This window comes from Triticum dicoccoides, chromosome 1B, assembly GCF_002162155.2.
Source record: "Triticum dicoccoides isolate Atlit2015 ecotype Zavitan chromosome 1B, WEW_v2.0, whole genome shotgun sequence".
Lineage (NCBI taxonomy): Eukaryota > Viridiplantae > Streptophyta > Magnoliopsida > Poales > Poaceae > Triticum > Triticum dicoccoides.
Genome location: NC_041381.1, coordinates 416,665,513 through 416,677,384, shown reverse-complemented (window position 1 = coordinate 416,677,384; position 11,872 = coordinate 416,665,513). Strand labels below are relative to the sequence as shown.

Sequence of the window (11,872 nt, the reverse complement as noted above, 5' to 3'; positions counted from 1 at the left end):
GCTACTCATGTTATTATTTTGCCATATTTTGTCTGACACATGGATTAGGTGGGAAAATTTTTTTAGAGTGTGCACACCCTTCATTTTTTTTCCTGGGTCCGCCACTGCGTAGCACCGTGGTCAATGGAGTAATAGTAGTACTAGTAAACTTGTAACAGGTTAAATTTCCTTCTTCCATAGTGTAATAATAGGTTTAAATTTCCTTCCATGGACATGGAGTGCAGGCTGTATAGATGTGTAATGAGACGCTTGATCGATGCTGTATCTGCCTATGTACCAGTCTAAGCAGTCTCGTTCCCAATACAAGTACTCCACACTACTTATTTGTTCTTCAGTCCTGTGTTTATTTTCTCTGAAATTTTAGCCTTGTTCTGTTTGGGTGCGGATTAATAAATCCAAAATCCCCTCAATTCCCTCCAACCATCTCAGAGCCTAATCCCATAGCAAGAGGATTGTTAACCGAATGAGGCCAAGTGGGGTCGCTGCCAAGCTTAGGGCAAGCTAGGGCACGAGAGATGCTCTGATTCGTCAGTAACTTGGAGCAGTTTTCCATGGAATAATCCTGGCTTCCTTGCACGATGGTTGGCGTGGGGCGCCTCGTACGCCGGCGCGGCCGGCCCTATGCTACCGCTGCGACTGCGAGTTGCTGTCTCCGTCCGTCGTTGTCGCCTACGTTTGCCGATTGGTGGCGTTCTGTTTTCCTTCGATTGCAACCCTGGTGCTTAATGGATTCTTAACTCCTTGCGTTCAGTGGATAACACAGCGACGGCAGCGCCATCCTACTATAAAAATCCGGCCCTGCGCTATGCAGGCCGCAGGGGAGAGGAGGAATCACCCGTGCAGAGGTAAAGAGAGCAGTGAGTGGTACAAACTAGCAATGATATGCCGCCGTGACTTTTACCGAAGTTTCTGCAGCTTTTTGGCGTCCGCAGCTCGTGAGGCGGAATGATTCCGCCACCACTGGTACTAATGAATGTGTTGGGGGGTGTTCAGTGTTCGCAGGCAGTTTCTGTCCTGGAATAGTCGAGCCGCAGGCGCTGCGAGAGGAGACGGCGTACGGCCGGGGAGATCTCCTGATGCCCGTTGCAGCCTTCCAGGCTCCCATCATCACGTCGTCCTCAAATCCTTCTGCCTTGCCGGGAACACTGTATTCCGGGGGAGACTTTTCTTTAGCACAGCAGCACGACTAACACGGCCATTAAACGGCTGTGTGTACGTATACGATTTCCATACGGATGAACGCAGCAGAACCCGTATCATATCATTATGGTTCCGATATGGGTTTTATTACAGCATCGTCCATTTGAAATTTTAACACAGCAATCTGCTGCGTCCATGGCGCATTTGCTGCCATTTAAGACGCGTGCAGAAAGCTGAGGACGCGCAGCACATTTCGCATAACTGGATGATGATTTGATTTCACATTTATTGAGCCAACGCTCGTTCATATACGGTGTACATACAGCACTGTACTGTTCGTTCGCTTCTGGTTGCTAACCCAGCTAAATCACTATGATACAAGGCTCTTGTCCCATAAATATACACCAAGGAAAGATAATGGTGGTAGCATCATCAAAATGGAAAGAGGTTGAAAGAATTGACAATATTGATGCGGACCAAAATATAAGAGGAAAACAGCTCTATATGCAGCTGGAGCAAACAAAAATGAAACGGTTACAAACCACCGCCTTCACCTACGACGCTGCCTCAATCTTCTCAATGGTTTCTAACCTCGTTTTCCTTTTCCATCCTTTCATGGTGGCCACCAGGTTAACCAGCCCGACAACCTGGCTCTTGCTGTATTCCTACAGAGTTACGCAGCGATAGAGGGTGTAAATTATTTGCATCTTCTAGTTTAAAATGAGCTTCTAGTAAGATTCTCCGAGTTCTTACTGGATGAGACCGTGCCCAGTGGACATACTCCGTCTCTGGCAAATAATAAGCCTGTTTTATTCAAAGAAGAATCGTTAACAGTAATAAGCATGTTTTATTCAAAGAAGAATCGTTAACAGCAATGGTCTTTGTCAATACGGAATTTATATGGGAAATGAAATACAAGGTTAAATGACGTCCATGTAGAAGGTACTCTTCAGGCAGAACTAATGCCATTAAATTACGGTAATGCTATTCAGCTGACGTTCGCTGGGAGGGGATGGCAAATCATACTTTTTTATGGCAATTTATATTGTCGCGAGGATGTCAATTTTACTTTGCAAGCACGGCAAATACTGGCAAAAAACTGAACTGAGGCAGATTTGCCATGCTTGCCAACTAAACTTGCCATCCTTGGCCAACATAAATTGCCATGCAAATCGTTCCCAGCTGACGTTCGCTGGTTAAGCCGGCCTTAAAGTACTGGTATGCACATGATGGTTCAACAAATCTGTGTTACATACCTTCACGAAAGTTTCCACAATTTGCAGCCTCGGCTTAACATTTGACGATACTATGTGTTGCAGCCCATTGATCAGTACCTGAAAGAACAGTAAAACTCTTATACCAAGTCTTGCTCCATGCCTTTCATCCACTCACAAAACATCACAGCGTAAGATTACAACCTGAAGGTCAAGTGACATCAATGCACGCCCTTCATCAGTGCACCTTTTCACTCTAGACAGCCCTTCAACTAACACTTCTGCAATGCTCTCTATGCCATAGTCCAGCAAGAGGTGTTGGAGCTGGGAAGAACATGAGAAATTTAATTGCCTTCAATGTGAGTAATCATCAAAATTTTGTTAGGAGAAACAAATGCAGAGATTCTTGAATTCTGGAAAGTTACTCCTCCGTTCCAAAATAAGTGTCGTGGTTTTAGTTCAAATTTGAACTAGAACTACAGCACTTATTTTGAAACAGAGGGAGTAAAAATTTAATTAACACACGCATAATAAACAAAGTCAAGGTGATACTAAAGAGAAAAATATTCAGTTAACTGGCTCACGCTAACCTCCTTAGAAATTCCTCCATGATCCAATCTTGTTTTGTAATGTTTGAACTCGCCCAATAATAAATCAACGTAACTGGAATAGAAAAAAAAGGTCCAAACCAAACAATAATCAGTGGCACTTTCAGAGCATCATGTATAAAGCTTCACGGTACCAAGGAGTAACACTGACTGCAAGAGTAGAAGGTGTGATTTTATCTTCAAAAACTAAACTTTGCAAGGCATAGGAAGGAAGCAATACTATATAGCCACAGAACTCCATCAACATCGCATGCAAATTGATGGATTTAATTTGAAAACTATAATGCACAAGTGAATAAGACACGGTTCCAGAGAATAGTTCAAACGGAACATAAGAAAGGGGCCAAAGAGAGACTCAAAGCAAGAAATTTCAAGCTACTGGCAAAAAGGCGGCTTAAATATAACCATACCCATTGTGGTCTGTGCCAAGCTCCTTGACCTCCCATTTGGCATTTGCTATCTTATCCGGATACCTGAAAAGCACATCAAATGCAGTAGCTGAGCAAGATGCTATTGTTATATACTTCTAATAGCATCTATGGAGATGCCTATTTCACCCAAGTTATACTCGGCCAAAAGAAATATTAATGACACAAGATTTCAAGGGATTCACGAAACACATGCAAAGTTTATTCAACATACCCATTGATATGCAAAAGCATCCGTGCACTTGTTCTATGAATGTGCTCAGCCAAGTCTGGAACGGTGTCCACCTATCATAAACAAGAAAAATGGCAGATTTCAGCATTTACACAGAATGTACCATGGACAATAGCAGCAGCAATTACAACAAAAGTCGAGATTTACCAATGTCCCAAAAAACTCTTCAACAACAGAAGTATTATTTTGAGACAACACAGAATGTAGATGGGCTCTAGATCTGTTCAAAACTCGAGCAACCAGTGATACTGTTTCGGCAGCTGCGCATCTCTCCTGCGAGAAAAGGAGAAGTTCCAAATATAGATTCAGGTATTCACTCCCCACTCATAATAGTAGTTTTAAGGTAAACTGAGATATGGAACTATGGGGATTGTGGACATACAGACATACATTTTTCTTATACTAATGTGAAGAAAAAGCTTATAATAGCATCCATGGCGCTTTATAAAGCATATGTTCAGGCACAAAAACAATCTGCTAGCCATATGCTTTTTAAACACCTAATTAAGCAGAAGGAACCTTCAGAACACAAAATTTTCAGTTTGACCTAGTTCATGAGAGAGAATTACACTGATAGTGAGGCACGCGTTCAAGGACTTATGTAAGAATATTATCATAAAGAAAGGATCACATCAGCCTCATGCCTACACCTTATAAATTTCTCCCAGTCCTACATCTAGATTCTTTCCATTGTGCCTTTTTTTAAATGACACATAATCCTCCATTAATTTGTACATGAAAATCATCTGCAGACAATATTTGTTTTTCCTTACTTTTGCCCTCCACTTTCTCCACCATACTACAGTTATAGGCTGACAATGACAAGAACTCTGCTCTCTTCACTATCCACAAGTAACTTCACAAGGCAAAAAGGTACTCGGCATCCCCTCACATTACATCCAAAAGTTTTGCCTTCCCAATAACCAGCTGCTATAACTTCTTTCTCATATTCACACAAATCAATATAAGCTACTCTGTATCAAAATATAAGACGTTTTTGTAGGCTGCGGTGCCAAGGGGAGCAATTGGCTATTAAAAGTAAACCATGAACCAAATATGGAAAACTGTTCCATGGTAACCAGCAGAAATGAATGCTAAATTCATCACAGCTGCGAGAGTTTATCTTTTTAAATTTAGAAAAATATTGGAGCAGTTAATGCTGAAGCCATGAAAATATAGACATGTCGCTAATGTTATGAAATTTCATTCACAGCCTCTTAATAACTCCAAGGGCTGCATGAAACCATGAATTAACAGACATGACCTGAATTTTTATGAAGCAAGCTCAAGCCAAATGTGTTGTCTATGACAGGCAAACATCAAATTTATGGTGAGTACTGTACTCAGTTCCAAATACTAAAATATGTTAAAGTGCACATACATAAGGCTATAAGCATAGCCATGTAAAACAAGCTGTTACCTTTAACCCATAGGAGGTGAACATTGAGCTTGGGGGCGCAGTAGGCATCACATCCATTTGGGCAATAGTTGAACCAATTGATAAAGATGATGAAGATGGATACAAACTGTTCTGTGGTTTAATCCACTGATCAGAGTCTTGTGTTATTTTTGATAAAGCCGCTTTAAGCCGAACTGAATACAACACAAGCATCAGAAAGGATATACGAGCTCCAAATCAGCAATCATGAATTTGCATTAATAGCAAAGAACCACGAGCCAAGAAAAATGTTGGACAAAGCATATAACCCATACATGATTGAGAATCAGGTAGTGGCTTGCCACTTTGACTCCTGTCCTGGTACCCAAATGTCTCATATATGTGGTGATAAAAGATGCCAAAAAGTTGGAACATGCCCTGGAATAAGTTGTTAAGTATGAACAACAGAAGATATTCCACAAACTTCAAATGCATGCAATTTACCGCAACAAAAATCTTTTGACACCATAACTGACCTTAAAAAGCTCAACATTGACCATTTCCAGCTTTTGCATAAGTCTAGCATATTTATCCATCATCCTGATTCCAGTGAAGCAGTGACAGCTTAGCTTAGGCAGTTACGTTATAGGAATTTCTCAAGTTAAGGTACAAAAATATTTGATACCTTAATAAAGAAAGTGATGATCCTGTCTGTGATGAAATGTCTCCATCTTTCCAACGTGAAGTATTGCCTTTCACAATTTTTGTTTTCAATGTCCTACTGGGCAATTGACTATCTTCATCAATGAAATCAGCAAGAAGGTCTTCATTCTCTTCATCAAATGGTGAATTATTTCCATTGCCAACTGATGAGTTGAACAGCACATTGCCCTTGGGGGATTCCGCGGAGCCATTCTCTAACTTGAAAGAAAATGGGTTCCCCATATTATGCCAGGAAGCAAATCCATTGTTTTGCCTTCCTGTATTGGTTGCGGTAGAATTTCCACGGAAATAATCTTTTGGCAAGGTAGAACTACCACTGGTAGGCGAAATCAGTGCAGCGCCATCACCAGTAAGTCCTGCTAAACTAATTATCTGACTAGCTTCAGCAGACATTATTGTCCAAGATTCCTTTTCCAGTACCATTTTAAGTGCCTGCCAAAAGAATCACAAAATGAAAACTATTAAAATGCCACACTGAAATAAAAGTCAAGAATGACCATGCCATCAATAAAGTAAAATGCCGACTAGAGCAATCCATACAATACCAGAACACAAAACAGTAGTGAAACATAGCAAAGTATGTAAATGCCCCAGTTCATAATGCGGTTGTGCTTGTACTGTTAAAAAACGAGCCGGGGGAGGGGGTGGATAGGGAAGCCTCAGGTTGTTTTATCAAAAGAGTCACAAGTGGATTTACTGTTGTACTGACTCAGGAAATTGATACAAAGATAAACAGTAGCTGCTCGCATCGAGATCAGTCTACAACAGCAAATCCTGAAATGCAATGGCTAAAACATTGGCACCATGTTTCTACAGAAACTACACTCTTTGCTCGATGCTATAGTTTCAACGGTGGTTTAATAACTTGACAGCACTCATGGAGTTTGCATAGTTGGATAAAGGTCTAGTGTGATAATTTCCTTTTATCTGACCCGCAGAACAATTCATGCTTGTACTCCTAATAACTGAATAGTAGTCATTGAGCATACGTATATATTTTGCCGGTGAAAGGTCACTATGTAGTTCAAACAGACTGTCTTCAGCTTCTGTCGGAATTCGCTAGCTTCAAACCCACAAAATGCTTCACCGGCCAGAATAAATAGTGTGAGATCTTCATAGTTCTTCAGAAATTGGTATATGCTAGTTGAAGAAACAGCTGAACAAGCCAGTAAAACAGACAGGCGACTTGTTGCCAGTTGCCAAAGATTTCTCCGGCCCCTTTCAAATGTATATTTAACAAGTTTTGTAGCATCTGTCCTCAGTTGATAGAATGGAGCATCTGTTCCTGATGTGCTAGCATCAGGATTACTGACAGAAGATGGCATCCTGTCGCTCTTCGTGGCAGCAACATCATCCTGATTGACTACTGCACTTGAATGGCTTCTTCCTGTATCAGCTGAAGTTCCACTTGGACTCTTAGACGTGTTATTCTGAAGAGAAGAACACACAGGTTCCATTAATAACAAACATTCAAATCAGAATCGTTAAGAACTCAACCAAAATATTTCATCAGATTTAGATGCAAATCTATGGGAAGATAGATCAAACTAGATCAGGTCGACTGGCAACATATATGATTTTTACCAACTATCAGTTCCATAAACAGAGAAGAGTTTAAGAAACTGTTGACATTTGACACCTGTATATAAGAAGCTTCTTCAGCTGGAAGTTCCTACGGCATCACATATACAATCGATAACAAAATATAATTTGTAGCTTTTCATAATGGTTTACACTTACATAGAAATGGATTCACCATTTCTAGCACAAACATGATTCAGAAGGCAAGTCCAAATACGAATTGGACTTGCTTATGAGGCTGCCATTAATCTAGACACGCCATCAAAATTTCAAGAAAATAAATTTGACCGCACACCTATAAAAAAAGTTACCTTTGCTTCTGGGCAAAAGCTCATAATAGCATAATATGACCGCATCAACGAAAATATGCTCTCAAGAGTTTTTAACAAGCAGGAGCGGAGTTTGGACTCAGGAACTTGAACACAAAGATCACTGTATGTAAATCTGCAGAAAAAAAACATCAGTGGAGTGAGTACTCAAGAGAAACTTGAATAGTGTCTGGTTTTATATTTGGAGTATCTAGCCCACAAGATTCCCTCAAAAAAACTGACGTGGGTTTATCTGTAAAATGACACAAATGATAGGACACATTTACATACATCTTATACTGCTTTAGATGATTGGAAACGGTCGGTCAGTGTATGGCAACATAGACTGGGTTGGTACACCACTATTCTAGCAGAGAAGGGACCATGATTTTCCGCAGAAACTGCAGCACTTGAGACAATAGCATGCGAACATATGAAGCTCCAATTTTTGAGTAAATCGATCCCAGTGTAAGATGTAAATTGTGAAACATAATCCTTTTAAGTTAATAGTTTGGTTTGCCAAAAAAATTCGTCCAAGGCTGATAAAATCCACCCATCCATATGTTATGGAAAACAGTGTAAGTTCTATTTAATCTTAGTGCAATGAAAAGAACAAAAATAAGGTACTAGATACATACCTATTTCTCTGTGTATTATTTCCCACCTCCTGCAATATTAGAGAAAATGGTATGTTATGGAAAGAGCTGTCATATCGCACAACCACCCAAGTGAGCAAAAATACATTACTACATAACTTGGACTGCAAGTCAATCTACTCTTATCTGGACCAAAGCAATCTACTAGACCTAGACTAACAGGAAACCATAATAACCCCTAAAAAATATGGCATGTGAAGGAGTTAACAGTAAAAGAGTGTATGAACAGCAAGAGTATAGCAAGGAAGAATATGTCAATAAATCAAATGTGATACCTCTTCCAACATTTCCTTCAGGACAATATGTGTTCGAGAGAGTACTTCTTGCAAAAAGAAACTCTGCATCTTTTCAGCCATGCCACCAATGTCACCCATCAATGCGAATGCATCAATCACCTATAATTCAGAGTTAATCGTTAAAAGGATATAATTCAAGAAAGTTAGCAAAAAATATAACCAACCCAAGAAAGCATACAAATTAATGGCCAGGTAAATACTCACGGTTAGATAGCTTTCTTCACTGAAGGTCTGACAAACTCCCAGTAAATGGTTGTCCAACTTTCTGATTGTCCTTGCTAACCATGCCTGCAGGGCAGAAATACCATAATCAGAATATAAATATAAAAAATAAAACAAACGAAGTGAGAAATGCAGATGACTCCATCGAATTTGATGGTGCTCAAGAGTTTTGTTTCTCTGAATAACCCAACAGAAAACCATGGGATGAATGCAACAATTACCTCAATCCCTCGTCCCATTTCTTGTACGGCGGAAAGGCCTGAATAGTTCTCCAAGATTTGCAGATACTCTGGTAATAATTGAAATGCCTGCGACCATCAGTAAGGTATCATAAGGAAACTAACACAATTTGGACGAAAAATATGGATTGCCATACACATAGCAAACACATGTAGGGTCATTTAAGTGGAGTAAAACAACCCTCATTCGAAAATGTGATTATGGGGTTGAAAACTACTGTGGTAAGATTGTGAAATAAAGATTATGCATATATCTATCTTGAGTAGAGAAGAAGATAAACAACGAACTAGACCAAATTAAAAGTGCTCATGGCCAAAATCAGCCTACCTGAAAGTAATTTTCTTTCTCAACAAAAGTTTCTAGCTCCATTTGCATATCTTGAGCATGTCGAAGTTCTGTAAGAACAGGAAGAACATCCTGCATTACACAAAAACTAAACCTTTTTATGTATAGATCCTCAATTCTACTTATCTAGAGCTAGCTGTAGTGAAAGAGATATAGAATTTAAATTTAACAATGCATTAAACATTAATAACTCCATCTTAAGAGTTAACACCATGATAGACAAAGGAAGTGTTGATCTAGAAGGAGTTAACACACCAAGAACCTCATCTTACAATAGAATTAGAATGGCAGCTCAGTGATCTTTATGAACAGCCTAAGGACAATCACCAAGCTTATCCATTTAACGCAGAACATACAGATAAAACAACAGCAGGCACCTACCAACAAAGCTTGTTTTTTCTTTGATTTTACATTGACAACCAGATCCCTTGACACCTCATTCTTGGAAGAGGATATGTGCCTTCGACCGTTCTGAAATAATAATCAATTCATAAGGGCCAGATACCCATGAGGGGTAAAATAATGTTTGCAAGGAGAAATAATCGTGAGGTAATACCATGCAGATCACATTTGCAACCTTTAAGTCTTGTTCTAACTCCATCACTAACTGCATCCCCTTCACTGGCCAAAAATTAGTATCAGAAATCTGGTTTTCATTGAAAGGCGACGTTTTGGTAGCATCCAATACATATGTCTATTAATCATAACTAAAAGGGCTTAAAAACCTAAACATGTCAAAGGAGAAGCACCCATCCGATGGATCAGTCAAAGACAAAATTGCAAAGGAATTCAATGGAAACACATCCTATAGTGTGCAGAGAAATAGAAAACTAATCAATGAAGATATTGTACAGTCTGATCGGACACATACCCATTTCTTCATGGTGACCCATAACATGATGAGACAATCGTTCTGCAATCTTGTCGAGCTGCGCTAATCTCAAAGTAGACTGCAAAAATGAAATGTGCATCGTTAGAAAAAAGATGGAAAGTGTTAATGTGGTAACAGAAGCGCACATGCATAGAGATATAACTGAACTTTTGGTGGCGATTGTCAAATATATTCATGGATAACTAGAATGATAGGAACGACAAAAGGGAGTCGGTTTCTTCTACAAAGGGCATAAGTTGCATTCATAAGGCAATTACTTCCGAAACTGTCATTAACATATCCGCACTGGTATGCGTGCAAATGTCACTCGGAAGAATGGACTACATAAGTTTGTACTCCCTCCGTTCCTAAATGTAAGTCTTTGTAGAGATTCCACTATAAACCGCATACGGATGTATATAGATGTATTTTAAGTTTAGATTCATTCATTTTGCTCCGTATGTAGTCCACCTAGTGAAATCTCTACAAAGACTTATACTCCCTCCGTTCCCAAATAATTGTCTTTCTAGCCATCTCAAATGGACTACAACATACGGATGTATGTAGACATGTTTTAGAGTGTAGATTCACTCATTTTGCTCCGTATATAGTCACTTGTTGAAATCTCTAGAAAGACAATTATTTAGGAACGGAGGGAGTATTTAGGAACGGAGGGAGTACATAGCATGCACTGGTGATAATGACTTGAGGTGATTATAACTGACACACTAACCTGCTTATCGAAATAGGTGGCGTCACCAGCTCCTTCCGAAATATTTGCCAGAATGTACTTTATGGGGTCGAATTCCTGCACATAATTGGAACTCAAAAGCATCAAGCCCAACTGGCACAAAGCGGCGGCACCCATGCCTCGAAAAATGCAGCACCAACCTCCTCATAGAACACCTCCTCGAGCTCATCAACGGCTGGCCCCTGCGGGTTGCTCCCGTAGATCGAGACCAGGTCCTCCGAATTGGACGGCAGGTTGATCCTCTCGTGTGGTGGCAGCCCGGCGATCGCGCGCGCAGCGGCCGCGGCTGCAGCAGCTCGAGCTGGAACCTACAGGCGCACGGCACAATGATAGGCAGCCAACCACTATCGCCGGATCCAACACGGGGCGACGGGAGGGAGGGAGGGGTGGAGCAGCACGATACCTCGGGGCGGGAAGGGGCAGGGGCTGGGGTCGGGGGGATGAGGCCGAGGGAGCGCGCGGAGCGGACGGAGCTGAGGAGCCTCTCGCCGACGCGGGAGAGGTCCATGCCGCCGCCCTGGATCAGGAGCAGGGGCAGGAAGACGAGCGGCGAGGGCCCCGACTCGAAGAGCTCGCCACCGCCGCCGCCGAAGAGGGAGGGGGAGGCGGAGGAGGAGGAGGCCGATGGCGCGGTAGGCGGCGGCGCGTCGCCCCGCATCTCAGCGGCGCCGCGCCCCGTCGGCGCGGCGGGGGACCATGGGAGGGAGCGCCGCCCGCGGCAGCTCCCAGATCCGCGCGCGGGTTAGGGCTCGCCCCGCGCGTCGTCGGTGGGCTGGATCGCGCGGGGGAGAGGACCAGGCGGTTGGTCGGTCGCGTGGCTCCTGTGTGTCTGTCTGCGTGTGTTGGAGTGGGGGGGAGAGGACGTACGGTACGGGGCTG

At 41.7% G+C, this 11,872-nt stretch overlaps 1 protein-coding gene across 2 annotated transcripts; it reads right to left on the bottom strand.

Annotated features, from left to right (window-relative positions):
* Positions 1-1,398: 1,398 nt before the first annotated feature.
* Positions 1,399-11,872, bottom strand: LOC119338453 (syndetin-like). 2 transcript variants are annotated; one of them, XM_037610787.1, is made up of 25 exons: positions 11,397-11,870; positions 11,134-11,301; positions 10,976-11,050; positions 10,243-10,321; positions 9,928-9,992; positions 9,753-9,842; positions 9,354-9,443; positions 9,008-9,094; positions 8,769-8,852; positions 8,544-8,663; positions 8,251-8,279; positions 7,616-7,748; positions 6,713-7,153; positions 5,686-6,155; positions 5,537-5,600; positions 5,336-5,438; positions 5,043-5,215; positions 3,770-3,895; positions 3,605-3,675; positions 3,373-3,435; positions 2,945-3,017; positions 2,559-2,678; positions 2,397-2,474; positions 1,894-1,944; positions 1,399-1,805 (listed from the first exon to the last, which is right to left on the bottom strand). In XM_037610787.1, exons 1-25 carry the CDS (start codon positions 11,649-11,651, stop codon positions 1,695-1,697), a joined length of 3,219 nt encoding a protein of 1,072 aa, XP_037466684.1. In that variant the 5' UTR covers positions 11,652-11,870; the 3' UTR covers positions 1,399-1,694. The 2 variants fall into 2 exon arrangements, with proteins under 2 accessions (XP_037466684.1, XP_037466678.1); XM_037610781.1 differs by having other exon boundaries at positions 1,399-1,944; positions 11,397-11,872.

Bases quoted from the DNA above. Each gene is read 5' to 3' on its own strand.
- LOC119338453 (XM_037610781.1), bottom strand. From the start codon at position 11,651: ATGCGGGGCGACGCGCCGCCGCCTACCGCGCCATCGGCCTCCTCCTCC. The intron at 6,156-6,712 runs GTATGCTCAATG...TTCTTTTGGCAG, and splicing joins TTCACCGGCAAAATATATAC to GCACTTAAAATGGTACTGGA. The intron at 5,601-5,685 runs GTATCAAATATT...CACTGGAATCAG, and splicing joins TCATCACTTTCTTTATTAAG to GATGATGGATAAATATGCTA.